The sequence below is a fragment of the Nycticebus coucang genome, chromosome 6 (assembly GCF_027406575.1).
Source record: "Nycticebus coucang isolate mNycCou1 chromosome 6, mNycCou1.pri, whole genome shotgun sequence".
NCBI classification, from domain to species: domain Eukaryota; kingdom Metazoa; phylum Chordata; class Mammalia; order Primates; family Lorisidae; genus Nycticebus; species Nycticebus coucang.
This window is the reverse complement of record NC_069785.1, coordinates 101,567,161-101,587,671: the sequence shown is the minus strand read 5'-3', so window position 1 is coordinate 101,587,671 and position 20,511 is coordinate 101,567,161. Positions and strand designations below refer to the sequence as shown.

Sequence of the window (20,511 nt, the reverse complement as noted above, 5' to 3'; positions counted from 1 at the left end):
AATTCCAATCTCAGATGGCTTCCTTGGTGAAACTGTACCAAACATTTAAAGTATAAATAATTCCGATCTTACATAAACTCTCCAGAAAATACTAGCAAAGGGAAAACATCCCACTGCCTCTAGGCCAATGTCTCTCATAATTACAAATATAAAAATCTAAACAAAATACGGGCAATCAGATAAGGAGTTGAAAAAGAATATTATATGGTGACCAACCTGAGTTTAAAAATTAGTTTAACTGTGGAAACCAATCAGTGTGCATGGCATAGCAAAATCTAGAAGGAAAATCATGCAGTCATTTCAATAGAGATAGAAGAACATTTGCTAAATATCAACAGATATTCATAATAAAAATGTTCTTAATCTGAATAACTGTGTCCATAAAAGCAAGTGGTGGTGGTGGTGGTGGTGGGTGGGGGAGAGAGCAGGAGTGTAAAGGAAGATGCTAATTGAGTTCCTCTCAGTTCCAAAAAACAGCAATTACAGTTAAACAAAGACACAAGGGTAAAGACATTCTCCCATACAAAACAAACATCTCCATCGACCAGAAATCAATGGGAACATGTAGTGCTAACACTTTAAGAAAATGATGAAACAAAATACGTGATGTGTTTAAAAGTATTGAAAGGATATTTAAACTCTGGTAGAAAATTTGAGAATAAGTTAATGATGGGACATAGAAGTTAAACAAACAAAATAATTAAGGCAATAATCAACTCCAGAGAAAATGAAAACTTGAACCAAAAAGAAAATGCCATCACAGTGAAATACTAAATGTCTCAGCTATGCAATGCTCCTTTTTTAGGAGCTTTATTGAGATATAGTTTATATGCCATAAAACCTACCTTTTAACAGCAATTCTCTTCTGAAGTAACAGCTCTTTTCTAGCTCTGGGCTCTTTTATTATAAGTAGTGTACCACACACCTGACTATAGGGGATGTCTGACCACGATCCATCAGATAACCATGTGACTTAGGTGCACAGACAGTGCCTGACCCACAAAGCCACATGGTTAGATGTGACCGACAGTAGCCTGCCTCTGAGTGAAAGTGGTACCTGGAATCAGGGTAGTGATGGGAATCCAGAAACATCCACCCAGACTCCACCTTGGTACAACCTTAGTTGTGTTTCCTTCAATCTAACCTCTGGTTCCTGTCAATCTCATAAACTTAACTCTTCAGGCTTTCTTGTGGGTCACCTAACATCTTTTCACTACATTTATTTTTAGCTCAGATCAGCCGGAATTAGTTTATACTGCTTGCACCTAGGGCCTCTGTTTAACATGAGGAAATATGTGTTGGAATATTTTTTCATTTTAGAAATTCTATAAATTTAGCTAATACATAAAAAGACAAAACTACACAAATTAGTCGTTCTATTCACTTTACATTTACTATATATAACTATAAATGCTTATAACAAAAACTAGAGTTATTCCTGATGACCACCCTTTTAATAAGCACTGTAAAAGGACTTCTCAGCAAACTTGAACTACTGTCCTATATTACTGTTCTTTAGAATTGTTTTTCCTTACTTTTCTATACTTTTTATTTTAGCTATTTCCTGTGTTTTTGTATTGATTTTGTCTTTTATACTTTTTATTCTACTTTCAAATCCTATTATCTTTTATTCTTAGGGTTACCCTTGGAATTTTAAAGAGTCCAACAACTCTAAACTTAACCAGAATCATTTCATTCTTCAAGGGGCTTAGTACAAGGGGCTTACAGCACCAAACTCCAATCAACCCATTTGAGTTTTTCAAGGCTTTGTTGGCCAGTATTTATTTCTTTTTTCAAATGTATAAATCAGATATTTTTATTGTTTTTCATAGTTGATACCCAAATTTTCAGATTAACCTTCCCTACAAAAAACTTTGCTCATCATTAACATTCATATCTCAGACTCTCCTTCCAGAATCATTTTCATGCTCTTTAAGATGGTCTTTACTGAAAATTTGATGATAGTGAAGGCTCCTGTTTTTGTTCACCTAGAATACCTAACATAATAGTAGCTGGTATTTCTTGATCACTATGTGCCGAGCTCATTTTCAAGTACTTTTTATGTATTAATTCACTTAATTTTCACATAACTTTATCATATGGTCATAGTTTGCTGAACCTTCTGTGGGAGGTAGCTAGGTTGACTTCTCAGCCGGTGCCGCAATCCAGGGGAATACCGAGGAACGTGCAGGCATGCCATCCCTGGGGGCTCATCAGGACCACTGAAGATGAAAAGAGCCCAGAGGCCCCCCAGAACAGGGTGAAGTCACTAAGACCATCCTCTGGGCTCTGAGAGTCACTGTACCCGGTGGGCAGGTGGGGCTAAGCCCTTTAGCGGGGCTTAATCCTTCCAACTCCTGATCGGCAGTTTAGATTAGGGAACCTGCTTACTTGCCCTGCAGGGATGAAACTTGTTTTCCCCACTACCTTTCTAATAGGCTACCAGCCATTTGTTAACAACCCCCTGTTTACCCAGCCTTTCTCTCTATCCACTTTTCCTGGGGACATGGGATTCTTTTAACCCATTTTTTGCATCTTTGCATTTTGCATGTATGCTTTGTGTTAGAGATCAACAGAAGCCTTCTGAAGAAGCCTGAGAATTGCTCCATTGTCCCAATCTGGCACTCATTTATGCCAGATAATGTATGCCTCTCTGAGGCATTCTCAGCCTGTATGTCTTAAGCTTATATAGATAATCGTGATTTTTTTTCCCCCAGCAACGTTTTCCCCTGTGGACGCTTAACAGGTCAGGTCTGTGGGTGATGACTCTGAAATGCCTGCTGTATTAGAAGATATTATTACAAAGTGAAAATATCCTTTTCCATTCTTAAACGATTATTTTAATAAGTATCCGATTCTAGGCTGGCATTATTTTCAGAACCATTTGAAGATAATGTTTCATTATTTCTGATGAGGAAAAAAAGTCAGCTTTTGTTATTGCTTCTCCTGTGGGTCTTTTCTCTCTGGTTGATTTTGTCTTTGGAGTTCTAAGGTTTAACAACAATATATCTGTGTGCGTATTCTTTGTTTTCTGCTTGAGATTTGTTGTGACTCCAGATTCTTAGGATTCATGTTTTTCATAAATTGAGAATATTCTCAGCTATTACCTATTAGACTATGAATTCTTTTGTTTTCTTTCTGCAACTCCATTTTGGCCTATGATAAGCCTTCTCAGTATTTCCTCTGCACCTGTTAAACCTCTCTTGCATATTTTACATCTCATTTACTCTCCGTGGTTTATTCTGGGTAATTTCTTCAGATCTTACCATTTACCCAGGCCACAGCTTTTACATTTCAGTAATAACATTTTTAATTTCTACATATGAATCGACCCATATGTATTGCCAATAGTTGATCATTTTTGACCAATCAAATTGAACATTTCATATGGTTCAACTTAGTTTTTGTTTCTTTTGAAAAATATTCCAGGTTTTTAAAGAAGTGTTGTTCCAAGCTTAGATTTTCAATTTTCTGTTTTAGACCTTTAAATATTTTAAACAAACATTTTATATTCTGTACCCAGTAATTCCAATATGTGATACTCCGTGCATCTGTTTCTGCCCCCACTGACAATCACACATTGTTTCGTCATGAGTTTTTTGATTTTTGATTATGAGCTCATGCTCATTATCTTTTTGTGAGAACTTTAAAGGCCTGGTAACAGATACATTCCTCCACTAAGAAATTGCATTATGTCTGTCAAGAGCAATGTCAGCTAATTTTTTGTATCATACAGTTAGAGTAAATAAATATAAACCCACTCCTCCGTCAAGGGCTGCTTATGGCCTTTAGCTTCTCGGGGGAGCTTTCTGATCCCTTCCATTCAGAGGCAAAGCCAAGACAGATACTTTTCCTGATCATGTCTCTTTACAGGACGTATTTTTTCCCCCCTGAATTTGTCTTTTCACTGAGGTAGACCTTGGATTTGTGTGAGGATTTCCATTCTCTTCACTTTCTGCAAGTCCAAGGACCTGTTTAGCGGGCAAAACAGTTTGGCTGACACCATTACAGCTAAAACGTGCAGGTCACTGGGATAAGCAACCGGTCCCAGGAAGGCAGTAACTTCAATAGTGGGCTACCACTCCAGACTCACGCTCCAAGTTGTTTTTGGCTTCTCAGGATTTCTCTTTCTTGTCTTCATTTCTTTCTTCCTTTCCTTCCTTTTTTTTTTTTTTCTTTTCTTTTCTTTTTAAGACAGAATCTCACTCTGTTGCCCTGGGTAGAGTGCTGAGGTGTCATAGCTCACAGCAACCTCAAACTTTTGGGCTCAAGTGATCCTTTTGCCTCAGCCTCCCAAATAGCTGGAACTAAAGGTGCCAGCTACAAAGCCTGGCTACTTTTTCTATTTTTAGTAGAGATGGGGTCTGGCTCTTGCTCAGGCTGGTCTTGAACTCCTGGTCTCCAACAATGGACCCTCCTGGACTTCCAGAGTGCTGGGATTACAGGTGTGAGCCACACTGCTCCTGGCCCTCCCGCACTTTCTTACAAGCTGAGTTCTGCATTTCAAGTTTGTTTTACACATTTTACCCAGTATTTTATTTTATTTTTTAATTTTTATTATTTTGGTAACCCCGACATAATTTGAACACTTACCTAGTATTTTAGAGGTTTTTAGCAGATAGGCTTTCCAGGTATCCAGTCTATCATGTGGCTGGAAATGGCTGTGCACACTCACTCACTCGCTTGAGATGGTAGTTCAGCAAGCTCAGCTCTAGGTTGATCATGATTTCCCCTCAACACTCTGGAGGAATTACTCCTTTGTATTCTGGAAACATCAGTTGTTGATAAGTTGTTTCTGCTTTCACATGTGATAGATTTTAAGATTTCCCTTTTATCCTAAGTTTTATTAAACAATTTATTTCATATCTTGCTTCTCTGCATTACCTATGGATTTCTCAGTTTTCTTCCCTTTCTCCAAATAATCAACTTTCTGTGCTTTAATTCCTTTGATTTCCTTGGCGCTATCTTCAGATAACCAATTCTTTCTTTTAGCATCTGTATTATTCTTTTATTTGACTTTTTTCATTTCTAGGTTTTCTAATTGGTTCTTTTTACTCACCTAATCTTAGTACACTGCTGTCTGTTTCTCTCTCGCACGTCCCAGCTCTTTATGTGGATATCACTTATCAATTTATGTCTCACCGATGCTGATAACACTTACTATAGTTTAAAGTTGTCTTCCAGTTGTTCTTTAGATTTCATTTGGGGTGAATTTATCTTCAGCTGCTGAATCTGTTGATGATTTTCATTAGTGTTCAGTTTGAGGGTACCTCCCTTGATCCTCTTCTCTTTTACCCACCCACGCCTACAGTTTTATTGGCTTCCACCTAGCCCTCAAGGGTTTCCAGTCAAGAGCTGGTCTTCCATGACAACAAGGCACAGAAGAGCCATAAGGGCACTGAAGATCCAGTAGCCAGGCCACCAGCAGAGAGGGGCTGTGTCGGTCCCAGCACTCACTGGTATCTGTTTTTTACTTCCCCAGAGAGCAGCCCCATGAAAACAATGGCTTCAGGCTGTGATCAGCAGCAGTTTTTTCTTTCTGCTTCCTTGCAGTGAACTTGGGTTCTTTTTCCTGAAAAAGAGATGTTCAGTCCCTATTGTCCATAGGAATTGAACTTTCATTTGCCCGAATGCTTTGGGGTGAAGCCCTGAAGCAGCACAGGTGTAGCTCCACCCACTCCTTCCTTCACACCCCCGTTCCTTCCTGGCCCAGGTATCCTCATGATCTTCCCCTTGTAGGGCATTTTAATTCCCCCCTTTTATACCGCATCTATCATTGATCTGTATCTGGAGCAGAATGTGAAATTATAACATCATCTTAACTAGAAGTCTATTAATCAGTTAGATTATAATTGATAACATCTAAATCTCAGTAGCTTTGGAAGTGAGAGAAGTCACCAACAGTGGATATATGGGTCATATTTTGATGACACTTGGATTACATGGCTAAGTAACTAGAAGGCTTATGTTTCACTATTAAAACAATTCAGCTTAAATATGTGAGTTATTCTGAGTGACTTCAGGATGACCATCTTTCCAGAAAGTATACCACTATAAGACTCAATTAGAATCACAAGGAATGGTGATGGAGGTATTTTTATTTAAGAAATAGGCAACAATTTCTTATTAACAGACAAGCTAAATACAGAATTTTATATTCAAGAAATGGAGAACAAGTTGGTACAGAAACATATCACTCCTGCTTCTTGCTTTCCTGTTTCCCTCCCTAGCTGTTAGAGAAGAAGGCTCCCCACAGACCAGGGGACCATTATATAACCTGCATGTTTCTGCAAGCTGCTAGTTCTCTCCTGGACAAAGCAAACTCCATAAATAGCAGATACTCAGCAGTTATAGGATAGATGAGAGGAGTAACCCCGAAAGAGCAAATAAACATGCAACACCCTACCTTGGAGAGTCCAGGCTAATACATCAAATGCATTTGCCTTTGGGTAAATAAAGATCCGCTGGCGATCCAACCCAATCTCAGTGGTAAGTTTCACCCTGGAGTGATATTTTACTGCGATTGCCCTTGGAGTCAGTAAATATTTGTATGGAAAATATTATGCAACACCCTGTTCCTGTTATTCCTACACCACTGGTTTCTAGAACCTAAAACATTTTTGTAAACTTACCTTTATTTTGGCATCAAACCTGTGTCTCTGCTGGTTTTTTTCCAACATAACTCTCAACCTTTAAAAAGTTTATTAAATTTGCAACTTTGAAATGAGGAATAGTATTTCCTTGCACATAAAAACAGACTCTTAATTTTGCAAAGTGGCCAAGACGTATTGTCTGCTCTATTATCCTCAGTGTGGAAGCTCTGTGGGCAAGAGGTTGCTGAGGATGACAGCGGGCAGAAACACTTTCCGAGGCAGAGTGATGAAGGTGAGGGGATGTTGCACAGAGGCTGATGCACGCATAAACCAGGCTCCCTTCTTCAGACTCCATGTTAAATCTTGTTCTGGTTTAGTGAGCAGAGGAAGACTTGCAAACAAAACTCAGCCCTGCCTTGACCTCCTGGGCAGGGCAAGCAAAGAACAAAAGCAAACCCTGAGCATTTGACACTACTCATGGGTGGACACAAGAATAACTGGAAAAGGACTAAACATAGTTTGAAGATGTGAGTGAAAAGTACAACCCGAAAACATTACTCAAATCGAAAGATTGGAACTCAAGGGACACGGATGATAAAGTCCAACACCTTTCTTCATTAGTCAGATTAAGAAATTTGGCCCAGAGGGAAAAGGGACTCCCCTGACATTCCTTTAGAGAAGCAGAACTTGGACTCTGCCCCATGCCTGGTCCCTTCCCGTTCTCTTTGACTATGAAGAGCTCCCCTCTGTCAGACGTCTCGGGTCAGCATCCTACTGCTCGTTGTGCTGAGCTGCACTTTGCCAGTGAGAAGTGAGCCAATGATACTTTCATGGGGCAGAATTCACTTGTTTTCATGGTAGAGAAGTGCTTTGGGCACAGGGCACAGTATGTGCAAAATCCCAGAGGCCTGAATAAGCCTGGGATGGGTCAGTGTGTGAAGTCCAGTGTGGCTGCTGAGCACTTCCTTACAGCCACCGTGTATGTGTGTGTGTGTGTGTGTGGGGGGGGGGTGGTGGTGGTGGTGGTGTATGGACGTGTAGTAGTGACGGGAGATGTGGTCTAAGAGTTCCATCCAGGGTCACAAAGAAATGTATATGATGTTATAGGTTGAATTGTTTCCTCCCAAAATATGTTGACTGTGACCTTATTTAGAAATAGATGATTAAGAAGAGGTGGGCAGAGTAGGCCCTAATTCAATATGGGTGTAATCCTCATGAAAAGGGGAAGGTGGGACACAGAGGCAGATAGAAAGAAAACCATATGAAACCATGGGGCAACACATTTGCAAGCTAAAGGGAGCCAGAGGCTATCTGCCTGGAAACAGACTCCCTCACCACCCTCAGAAGGCACCACCCTGTGGACACCTTGGCTTTGGACTTCTCATCTCCAGATCTGTGAGAGTGTCTGTCCTGTGAGCCACTTGGTTTGTGGTGCTATACTAGGGAAGCCCTAGGAAACTAAAACCTCTGCCAAAGGGAAGAAGTCACCCACGGTTTGTGCACAGGAGGGTCACATGGTTACTTTGCAACTTAGAAAGAAACAACTTTGGGGAGTGCCTGTGCACATGGATCAGATGGGAGAAGAGAGGTATTAGGAGTCCATCCAGAAACTGCTGGAAGAGCTTTGCTAAAACATGTCAGAATTAAGGCAGTGGCAGTTAGAATGGAACAAGACAGATTCACAAATTATTGGTAAGTGAATTGTCAAGGAAACAGGTACAGGTTATCAGAGAACTGAAACCAGAAGAGGCCATGGGATGAAAACCCACTATAATAAGGGACTTGAATGTCATGGCAAAGTGGAGAAAATGTCTGATTTGTACTTAGGCCTGAAATATTAAAAGAAAAATTAGGCTATCAAGCTACCTTAAATATTTTGAACATAATTGCAGTTGTAATGGTAGCTGTGTACACTAATAGTTCTTAGAATGAACAGAGAATAAACTATATGTTGTTTTGGATTTCGGCTTTTTTTTTTTGGAGAAAATTACATGATGACACATTATAGCTATCTTTGCTTTCACAGCAAGAGTGTAACAGATTTAAAGAAAAAAATAAAATCGAGAGTTTCATCCATGTTCTCTGGGCCTCTTTTCATCTTGTGATATGTGAATCATTCTCATCTGACCTGTCTTTTATGTTGTCACTATTTCCATTTTCTGTTCTAGTTCTTACTTGGCTAGAAGCAGAGGACAGAACTATGGGAAAGACTAGCTTCATGTCATTCTAGAATAAGATTTGAATCCAAAAATAAAATATATCCCAATGTACTGGGTTGTATTTTCTACTATTTATATTTCTTTATTAATAACCATGAGAATTTCATGCTGAGCCAAACTGTAGTCACCATTTAAAGTATGTGCAAATTCAAAATCATTTCTTTTGTAGTCATCTTTCCAGAAAAAGAGCTCTTGTTAGTGTGGACAAAAGGGATGGCTGGTGGAGGGGCTGGAAATCAGGAGACCGTCTCTGTTGCATGGTGTATGGGCTCCTTCGGCTTCCATTCTTCCATCTAGAACAGGCGGAGTTTGCACTGAATGATAGCTAATGAGAATTATATTGCCTCATTAGATGGGCAATATAATTACTAAGAGGCAGAAGAGAGAATCTGGCAAAGAGAGAAGGGAGGTGACTGGGAATAGACTCAATTTTTGGCAATGAATTTTTAGCACAGAAGAGTGTTCAAGACCATAAACGTAAAGGATAAACAAAGGAAAGGAGTGGGGGCTGGAGTTGGAAAGGTCTCGTGTGAGAAACTAACAATGTTGAGTTATCCTCCTGGGTACCTAGCACTACCCAGGGACAGAGGACTGTGGGGAACACCCACTATCCTTCTGATAAAATTACCCAGGATCTTACAAGGACTTAAACAAGGAAGTTGATTAACCCTTAAGTCAACTTTTTAGACCAAGGAGACCAAAAAAGAAACCACCCACACTTATTCTTCAGGGTTTGTAGGCTCCACCCCACAATCTGAGGCCTAAGTCAAATCCATGAGAAAGGTAGTGACACATCAGCTGAGCTCCAGGTATCAAACAAGGGCTCACTCAGTCATTCAGCAAATATGGATTAAGCACCTACTGGGTATCAATGTACCTCTGCCCAGCTTCTGTGCTCTCTGATGGTAGGTTAGGGGAGAAGTGCCCTTGAGGCAACAGAAGGACAGAGAATACAGCTGTGGCCTGCCAGCAGTAGGCCAGTTCACATCCATTCATGTCTGATACAGACAAAAGTCAGGCTAATGAGCATTCCCCATCACCAAGGCTGCACATGCACACAGCTGCAAGAATCCAGCCAGAGCATAACCTGAACAATGGAGGGTGAGCACTCAGTGTAGGCTCAGCTGACCTACCTGCAGTGGCCTGCACAGCCTTCCACACAGGTGGGTTTCTACACAGGTGGGGGTGTCACCACCCCAACACAGGGCAGCCATACCTGGGGGGGCAGGGTTCCGTGTTACAGGCCTGGCTCATTGCTGGAGGGCGGTGGACCATGTCACATAAGCTGTCGTTGACCGTCTGCTGGGTCTGGATATGTAAGCACACTGCTATGGCTTCCTGACGGCCTGGAGGTTGGGAAAAGAAAAAAAGGCAAATGACATAGAATAACACAAAGCAAAATAGGGTCTTGGATATCCTTGGTATTCTGAGGCCACTGCCTTTTTGATGATCATGTGGCTGCAGGCTGCACCTAGTCCCTGGGACAGACCACTTTGCACTGTCTGAAGTCTCCTGGTCTTTGCTATTCCCTCATTTGCCTTTAAACGCAGTCCTTCTGTTCCCTCGATCCCAAATGTATTCACCTTGAAACGTTCAGGAACACTCAGACTTCCCAGCCTCTGTATTCCAAATATACTCAAAGCTAAGAATTCTCCCCAAAGGAACCATCAAGGTGTTCCTTGCAAACATATACAGTCATTTCCCAAAGAGGAATTTTCACATCAGCTGCTAAAGAGTAACATCTTTTCTGTATCACTGCACATGTGCTAAATTTTCATTATGATTTGAGTTCCTGCTCACCATTATTATAATTAGTAGTAATATTTCTATTGCTAGCAAAACAATAGTAATACCTCCCTGTCTGAAGTGCTTTCAAATACATTATTTGACATAATCTGTCAGATCAAAAGAATGGTATCACAATCTCCATTTTATGAATTTAATAAGGAAACTGAGTGTTAGAGAGAACTTAAGGCAGCAAATAAGTGCTAGATTCAAAACTAAAAAGTACATTTCCTGCCTCCTCATTCAGTGGTCCTTCTTTTGTACTTTAGGGATTCCAAAATGCCGTACAGTCAAACTACTTTCAAAAGCAGTGGCTGCTCCTTGTGCAAATACGAACTTTCACAGGCATTTTTTTCCATTGAGGCCAGATAGATCTGTCTGAACCCCAAACCCATGCTTTCAATCACTATTCTTTGTCTGTTGAGACAAAAAAGAATATTGGAAAACCAGAATTGAACAAAATATAAATCAAACTTTTGATTTAAAAGCTCACATAAAAACCTGTAATAGCAACTAACTATGCTATTTGAAACATGCAAATGTATTCATTTCATGCAAGAATGTGCATTCTATTATGTTACAAGGTTGTGGTTTTTTTTTCCAAATGCCATGTTTCAATTCAACCGTTTTACAGTATTTTACAGGATACAGTATCAGCCAAAATACTTATGTATTTGTGATGTTCAGTTCTTTCCAATAAATTTTCTCCTGATGTCTTTAAGAATAATTTCATGTTCCTGGCCATGGCAAGATGCAGTCTTAAATCTGCATGTATCTTCTGTGAACTTTTAAAATAAACATTGGCTAACCTGAGATATAAGAAGACATTGCTATAACCCAATTCTGGTCATTATTTGCAAATATCAAAATTTCCTTAGTTACATTATGGTGGTTTAAGTGTTTATCTTCTAGTAGGTTTCTTTTTTTTTTTTTATATCTGAGAAAAAAATCCATTTATCTTTCTAATATATCTTAATTTGTAATAAAAATTCTTCAGAAAATATATTCAGAGACTATTTTGGAATGTTTTCTGAGTGGGTGGCCCCGAAAGCCCCATTGTAACCACTTTGGATAGAATTTTACAATACTCGCAACATATTTAAACCAAGCTTACTGAAAAGAATTTACAAGTTTATAGACAATTTAGGACACTTATTGAGACAGAATATATTTTGCAAAGAAGGCCACAAAGTATCTCCCATCCCGCATGCTGGTCCTACACTGTGATTTTGACACTTCTCAATTTAAGAGAGTTGATTAAACATTATCTTCAAAAATGACAGTTAGAAAAAGGAAAAATCAAAAAGTAAGTTTATACTTCATCCTATACTTAATAAAATTTAGGCAATAATTGCAACCATGCATCAGGAACATATAAAATAAATCAAATGTTGAAATTTTGGCATCATTTTTCTAACAAATTGCTTCTGTAGCCTGAGGCAATAACTTTTACTTTACTTTGCAGTGTTGTCATAAAAGGGTCTTTTTTTAGCAGAAAAAGATATATACATACGCTGTATATATATTCAAATCTCATGAAGAAATAAATTAACAATTTGAGAGTAAAAACATAGACTCTAAGAGGAGAGGTAGAGCCAGTAGATGAGCTAATGGGTCCTTTTTGTTGGTTTAGATTAGCCTGGGTTGGGTTTCTATCATTTGTAAACAAGAGTCTTAACTAATTCAGCACGTCAAATACCCACACACAGATACACAGTGTAAGAAATACCCAGAAACATGCAGAAAACTATAGTCAAAGCCTTTAATGTGCCATCCAGTACTTAATACATCACACTGTGAAATAAATATGGAAAAAATAAATTAAATAAGAAAATTATTATGTTGATTTAATAATCAAATTGTCTTGGAGCCTAGAAATAGATATGAAATGGTCTTTTCAAGCATCCACGGGACATTGACAAAAAGCAATCCCCTGACAGGTTAGAAAGAAAACAACAGTAAATTCCAAATCATAAATTAGACAGGTAACATTCTCTGGGCATAATATAAATTCTCTGGCTAAATATAATGAATAATAAACAAAGAACCCCCCATTAGAATTTTTAAAAAGTCTTAGGCTCAAGAGTAAATAGATTATAGACTACTGTGCTGAGAAAAAGGAGAAGGAGGCACATAGCCAGTACGCCTGCGACGAGGCGAGCACCTCTAAAAACAAAAGTTAATATCCTAGTGAAATGCATGATTTTTCCCCTAAACATATCTAAATTATGAAATTTATTTAAATGTTAAGAACTTGGATTGAATGTAAAAATAAGTGGCAGGGGATTAGAACATGATGTTAAAGATGGAGCCTGATGCTGCCCTCAATCCAGTCCCCAGAAGGGAAAAGAAAAAAGGGCTGGATTCGATTTTGACTAAAGTACATTACTTAAACATTAATTTTTACTTCGACTTGTTAATATGTTGTTTAGGATACAGGATACTGCATCCTCATTTATAAGTGAAATATGTTTGTAATTTCCCCTTTATAATAATATATTTTTTTTCAATTTTAATATCAGGTGTACCCAGATTAAGTAGAATGATTTTGAAGTATTTCTTCTTTTTCTATTGTCTGTAAGTTTTGGCATGATCTGTTATTTGAAATTATCTTTTATGTTTATTTATAAATATTAGTTGTCTATTCTTTGATACTTTGGGGAAAAAAATAAGAAGAAGTTAATTGATGACTCCATACTGAACCTCAGAGTCAAAGCATTCTATAATAGACATACTCTTATTTGACAAGGTGAATGTTACTTTCTTTGCATTACTATTATTATTATTGCTTAATCCTTCGTTGCAGCAATCGTCTGATTTCTTTTCTGAATGTATTTGTCTTCATTTGTTCCTTGTGAGGTTTTTGTTTCTGGTCCTTATCTTAAACATTGTTATTGTTGTTAAATTTTAAGCCTTTTTAATTTTGTGAGGCAAAAAGTAGAAGCCTAATGAATACATGTATATGTAAAAAAAAAAAAGAAAAAGAAAGAAAAAAGGACTGGATCTAGACAGCTGTGGGTATCAGCTCTTTCAAACTTTTTGAACAAATAAGTTCTACGATACAACTATTTAAGATTATGTAAAGGTATGGAAAACTCCAATTCTTCTTACAAAACTACTATAATCTGAAACTTAATTCTATGGAAGGAGTAACCAGGCCCACTTCATATAGTGCTGTGTTGTAGAGTACTGGATTATGTATCACAGTGCTTTAGTTCCAGATGTGCACATACCTGCAGATGCATGCCTAGGACTGTGTGGAAAGAACAGCCAGTATGCACATTTCCCCTCTGCTCATTAGCTGGTATGATAAGAGGGTACAACTACACACTCCCAGGTAGTGAAAACGAGGGGATGCAGAACGCGTCATGGATGCAAACAGCAGCATCTTGTCTGGGGTAACACAGTTTTACAGCACTCCAAAAGGTGCGTCCTTTTTAGGAACCAGTTGAGGAGACAGCTGGTAAAGAGTAAGGACTGTTGAAAGCCACTTGGCCTTATGGAGGCGTCACAAGCGTCACCAGAGCCTGAAAGGAAGTGGCCGATTATATCAAGAGTAGTTGGAAGAAACTGCAGCTCAAGGCCTGCCAAGATGTGAAGGGATTCAGAGAAAACAAAATTGCTAATGTACCATGTCAGGAACACATCTCCATAGGGAGAATGTGAAAATTAGCCCCCAGTGGACCAATGCCATTTTCACTCCCATTCTGCTGTTTTCAGAAAAGTGTTCTTGCACTCCACCGTGCAAAAGGGAGTGTGCCTATGTGCCTCACTATCAGTCACGTGCACATGTGTGTGTACGCACAGAGGGAGCCAGAGAATGTATGCACATCTTTACTGTATTAAATTTGTAATACTCATGTTTGACTTCTGCAATTATAAGAGGTGCTCAATGTGACCTGTATTCGTCTTTTGTATATATTGAGTATTACAATTTTAATACAGTTTTTTCCTTTCTTAAAATGTGTGTACACAGTCTGGGAGCAGGGGCTCACATCAGTAATCCTAGTACTCTGGGAGGCCAAGGCAGGTGAATTGCCTGAGCTCACAGGTTTGAGACCAGCCTGAGCCAGAGCGAGACCCTGTCTCTAAAAATAGACAGGCTTTGTGGCAGGCACCTACAGTCCCAGCCGCTTGGGAGGCTGAGGCGAGAGAATAGCTTGAGCCCAAGGGTTTGAGGTTGCTGTGTGCTATGATGCCACAGCGTTTAATGGAAGGCGACAAAGTGAGACTCTATCTTAAAAAAAAAAAGTGTATACAATTTTTGGCACATTGTGTGTGTGTATATATATATCCTAAATTAAATAGTAGCATATTGTCATTGGCAGTAAAATAAAATAATACTACATCATGACCTCAACATGTGTCCACTCACTGACTCACTCTCTGTGAACATTCACACGCACAAAAACAAACAATCAGGCAGGAACTTTGTACGCACACATGTAAACTCAACTACTCCCACATCCACACTAGCCCTTTCCCCTGCCTTTTATAGTTAGGACTCCCCACACTCCGAAAATTTACAACTGATTTCCACAATGGTTCTTTGAGCTTCATCCCTTCCATCTTCTTAGAAAAGCTACTGACTACTTTGCCTTTCATTTTCATTCTGGAGCTTTCTCACTGCCTTTTGAATGTCCACAAGACTCTCCAACATTACATAATACCACATGCCGAGCTCTGGCGCGGCCACGAGGTTATCATAACCATCTTCTCCTCTCTGTCTTCTTCATCATGATCAAATTTTGCCATAAAACATCTATTCTCTTCCTCTCCATTCCGTCACGAACAGTTTCCTGAATCATTTCCATCTGTCCTCTATCACAGCTAACTCCACTCAAGTGTCCCTTTCTTGGGTCGCCGGTGGCTTCACGTTGCTGAAGTCAGTGCCAATTCCGAGTCACCTTCACCTCTGAGGCGACCCCAACATGGCTGACCTCGGATTCCACCACACCACACCCTTCTATTTTCCTTCTGTCTCACTGGCCTTTTCTTCTTGTAGACCAGGGGTGTCAGCCCTTTTGGTTTCTTTGTGCCACACTGCAAGGAGAAGAATTGTCTTGGGGCACATATTAATTACACAAACACTAACAAAAGCCAATGAACAAAAAAAAGATGCAGCATAATTTTTGTGATATCCAATCCCAGAGATAAGCAAAAAGTCCTCATAAATAATCCTAATTATGTAGTGAGTCATTCAGAGACTCCTTTAAAATCCTTAAGCAGGTCATAAGTTTGTGATCACAAATATAAAAAAATGTAAACCTCTAGGTAATAAAACATCTTTTTTTGATATTTTAAATTATAAAAGTAAAAGAAACCTGGGCAACATAAAACTAGTGGATATTTGACATTGTATTTGAGAAACTAATGCCTCAATATCTGGTTCAGTGAAAGTAGCTGCAGTTCTCAGTGAGTTTTCAAGGTGCTCGTTAGATATTTTGGTTCTAATTTTACTCTTCTTTTTTTTTCCCAGATAGAGTCTCACTCTGTTGACCTGGGTAGAGTGCCATGGCATCAGCCTAGCTCACAGCAACCTCAAACTCTTGGGTTCAAGCAATCCTGCTGTCTCAGTGTCTCTAGAAGCTGTGACTACAGCCCAGGTAATTTATTTTTATTTATTTTTATTTTTTATTTTTACATATACATGTGTTTATTAGATTTCTATTTTTTGCCTTCACAAAGTTAAAGAGACTTAAAATTTAATAACAATAATAATGTTTAAGATAAGGACTAGAAACAAAAACCTCATAAACAATGAATGAACATAAATACATTCAGAAAAGAAATCAGAGAATTGCTGCATCAAAATATTAAGCAATAATAATAATGCAAAGAAAGTAGCATTTACCTTGTCAAATAAGAGTATGTCTATTATAGAATGCTTTCACTCTGAGATTCAGTATAGAGTCATCAGTTAACTTATTATTTTTTTAAGTCTCAAAAAATAAAATTATCTTTTATTTATAAATAAAAGATAATTTCAAAAAATGGATCATGCCAAATCTTATAGACAATAGAAAAAGAAGAAATACTTCAAAATCATTCTACTTGATCTGGGTCTTTGTTTGTTTGTTTATTTGTTTGTTTTAAATAGAGATGGGGGTCTAGGTCTTGATCTCTGGACCTCAAGCAATCTTCCCTTCTTGAACTCCCAGAGTGCTGGGATTACAGCCATAAGCCACCTTGCCTTGCCTCTAATTTTACTCTTAATGTGACTTTTACTCTTAATGTGTTTCATTCTTGAAAATAGTTGCTCACAAATGTAGGTGCTGACAAAAAGCAATGGCATGAATAAGGCCTGACTGTGAAGTCTCTGGGAAGATAGGGCCTATAAATGTCCTGTCAAGAGACAGGATCAGATTTTCTGTCAGCTGAATGTCAGACTGCAGCTCTGTGCATTCCATTTGAAAATTGGCAGGTAACATGTTTATGTCAACTGAAAATGAAGTTGAGAATACACCAAATATTGTTTTCCAAGGAATCTCAAAATCTGTTTTCAAATTCTTGTATCAAATAGAAAAGCAAGGGTGCATGTTTTTCACTGTCCAAAGGGCTGTTTAGCCGATGTGTGCATAAAATTGTTTGCCTAAACTTGAGCCTGCCATAATGTCAGTTCCATTTGGAACACTGTTATGGTCTGAAACATCATATTGATAAATTGGTTTTCACCCTGAAGATGCATGCTTAACTCATTTAAATGAATGATTTAATCCACTAAAGATGCTAAATCTGTAAGCCAGTTTTCACGGTCAAGTTGCGGTACAAATTTGGTTTTTGATACCATAATGACCTGATAACATGTTACAAGTCATAAAATCTTTTCAATGGCCCCGACTTAGCCACCTTCTGAAAAGTAAATGATGTCACTATAGTCAGCATGGGTACCTTTAAAGAATTCCTGGAATTGGTGGTGATTCAATCCCTTGGCCCTTACGAAATTCACAGTGTTGATGACAATTTACATGATGATACACATTTTTAAAAGTTTTGCGAATGAATTTGCTTGATGTACTATGCAATGACACTTCACCAAATGGGGAGTTTTGGGTGGCAATGGTATCATCTTCTATTAATTTTACAAGTCCCTCTCTTTTACCTACTATCCATGGGGCACCATCAGATATGTAACTATACCAGATACATTGACAATGGACAAAGAAAGTTGCTTTCATATATTTTTCACTTCTTCATATAAATCTGTTGATTTACTTGTGTCTTTTAGCGGCACTAAAGAAGCCGTTTTGTGTTAATTTGTCATCAATATGAGGTACCTCTAATAAAAATGGCAAGATGAGCCATATGTGTAGCATCAGTGCTGTCGTCCATCACCAAAGCATAACACTTAAAATTAGCAGCTTCACTCTCCAAACTTCTTTCAATAGATTTTCTAATTTCTTTAATTTGCCTGTCTATAGTCTGATTCATTTACTGCTACCATCTCAGAAAATAAACCTAAGACTCAGACTTGCCGCCCCACTCCTGCTAACCCATCCCTTCCGCAGATTCTTTTACTTCCTACCTCCTAAACACCCCTCACGGTCATCCTCCGTACTGCGTCTCCACCATCATCACCACTCACATCATTTTTATCACTCCTACTCCATTCTCTACAGGACAACTGGACTAACCTATTGGAATAAATAAAAATGTGGTAATGTCACCCTCTTTTTAATTACTTGAATGGCTTTCCATTGATCTTAGAATAAAGACCCACATCAACAAGGCCTGCGAGGATTGAATTGCCTGCCCCTGCCATCCTCCCAGCATCACCCCACTCCAACCCCATCTCATTCTCAGCACTCCAGCAGGGCCTGGAAGGTACCACACATCCTCCTGTCACCTAGGACCTTTATATATGCTCTTTCGGCTGGAAATTCTCTTTGTGAACATTCCTCCAAATTCCTCTGCTTAACTAATATCTCATCTCTTATATTAAATTCAACTGTAATTGTTTTTAGGGAGCCTGTCCTTTATTTCCCTAATTAGGTCACGTGCCCCCATTGTATGTTTTCATAGCACCATATACTTCTTTTGTGATTGCTGTGCCCAGCTGTAATTCTACATACGGTGTATGATTAATGCACTCTCCCCATTAGAGTTAAGTTCCAAAACTGGGAACTGCTGAGTCACTGTCACCTAGGCCAGTGCCTGACACATAGAAAATGCAATAAACGTTTGCAGAATGTTGTTTTTAAACAATAAATGGATCCTGGCTACTGCCAGGACCAAGACATGGCTGGCATTACTCGCTTTATTTACTCTTGTTCTTAAAATTCTAGGTAATGTAGGCCGAGCACGGCAGCTCATGCCTGTGATCTCAGCTCGCCAGGAGGCTGAAGCAGGAGGATCGCTTGAGCTCAGGAGTTCAAGACCAGTTTAAGCAAGAATGAGACTCCCATCTCTACGAAAAATAGAAAACAACTAGCCAGGCCTATGGTGGTGGGCGCCTGTAGTCCCAGCTACTCAGAAGGCTGAGGCAAGTGGATGGCTTAAGCCCAGGAGTTTGAGGTTGCTGTGAACTATGACGCCACAACACTCTACCCAGGTGACAGAGTGAGACTCTCTCTCAAAAAATAAATAAAATAAAATTCTAGATAATGCCCTAAGATGTGATACTTGAGATAAATTACTATTGGAAAGGGAAAGATAAAATCATCATTAACTGCAGATATTATTTATTTAGAGAACTCAAAAATGAGCTGAAAACCTATTAGAAGTATTAAGGGGTTCAGCAACTTATTCATATGTTTTAAAAGAGAAAAATTTAACAGCATGAAATTAAAATTTTATCATTTTATTCTTTTATAAAATCATCATCCCACTAGCATTTGTTACATCCTACATACTAGGCACTACAATTAAACACTTCAGCAACAACAGTTTTTAAAATAATCACCTTTAATCTTTTCATTAAGTCTATGGCTTTTCTCACTACACAAAAACAAACCGCACATCTACAAATTTAAACAAATAGCCCGAAGAGAGTAGCAGATCTGGGGTTCAAAATGAGGTCAGGCCCCATATACTGCTTCCTTTGCTGTGAGAAAACATAAAGGTAAAAAGCACTAAGGTCATAAAAACAATAAACAATGGAAGACACAAGAGGCATTTTGTTAAGGAATGTTTATGAAGTAATAAATTACAAAACCTTACCAGAGGGTACTAAAAAGATAGCCACACTGCGGGTGCTGACTGTGTATATGCACACACAGACACACACGCAGACACACTGACACACAGAGACACACACACAGACACATGGACACACGGACACACAGAGACACACACAGACACACAGACACACAGAGACACAGAGAGACACAGACACACAGAGACACACAGACACACACAGACACACGACCACACAGACACACACAAACACACAGAGACACACAGACACACACACACAGACACACAGAGACACACAGACACACAGAGACACAGAGACACACACACAGACACACGGACACATGGACACACAGACACACAGACACACAGAGACACACAGAGACACACACAGACACACAGAGACACACAGACACACACAGATACACGGACACACAGAGACACAGAGAGACACACAGAGACAGACACAGACACAGACACACAGACACACACAGACACACACGGACACACAGACACACATGTACACACACAGACACACAGACACAGACACACAGAGACACACAGAGACACACAGACACACACAGACACAGACACACACAGACACACAGAGACACACAGACACACACACAGAAAGATACACACAGACACACACACAGACACACACAGACACAGACACACAGAGACACACAGAGACACACAGACACACACACAGAAAGATACACACAGACACACACACAAAGACACATATAGACACAGGCACACACAGAGACACACACACACAG

The 20,511-nt window shown here is 39.1% G+C and overlaps 1 protein-coding gene across 4 annotated transcripts in view; it reads right to left on the bottom strand.

The window, feature by feature from the left end:
• Positions 1-20,511, bottom strand: part of ADAMTSL3 (ADAMTS like 3) — a 406,539-nt gene that overhangs the window by 111,620 nt on the left and 274,408 nt on the right. For all 4 annotated transcript variants that reach the window (XM_053593613.1, XM_053593612.1, XM_053593614.1 and 1 more), the window contains exon 17: positions 10,029-10,158. In XM_053593613.1, coding sequence (XP_053449588.1) covers positions 10,029-10,158 — 130 coding nt within the window. The remainder of the gene's footprint in view (positions 1-10,028; positions 10,159-20,511) is intronic.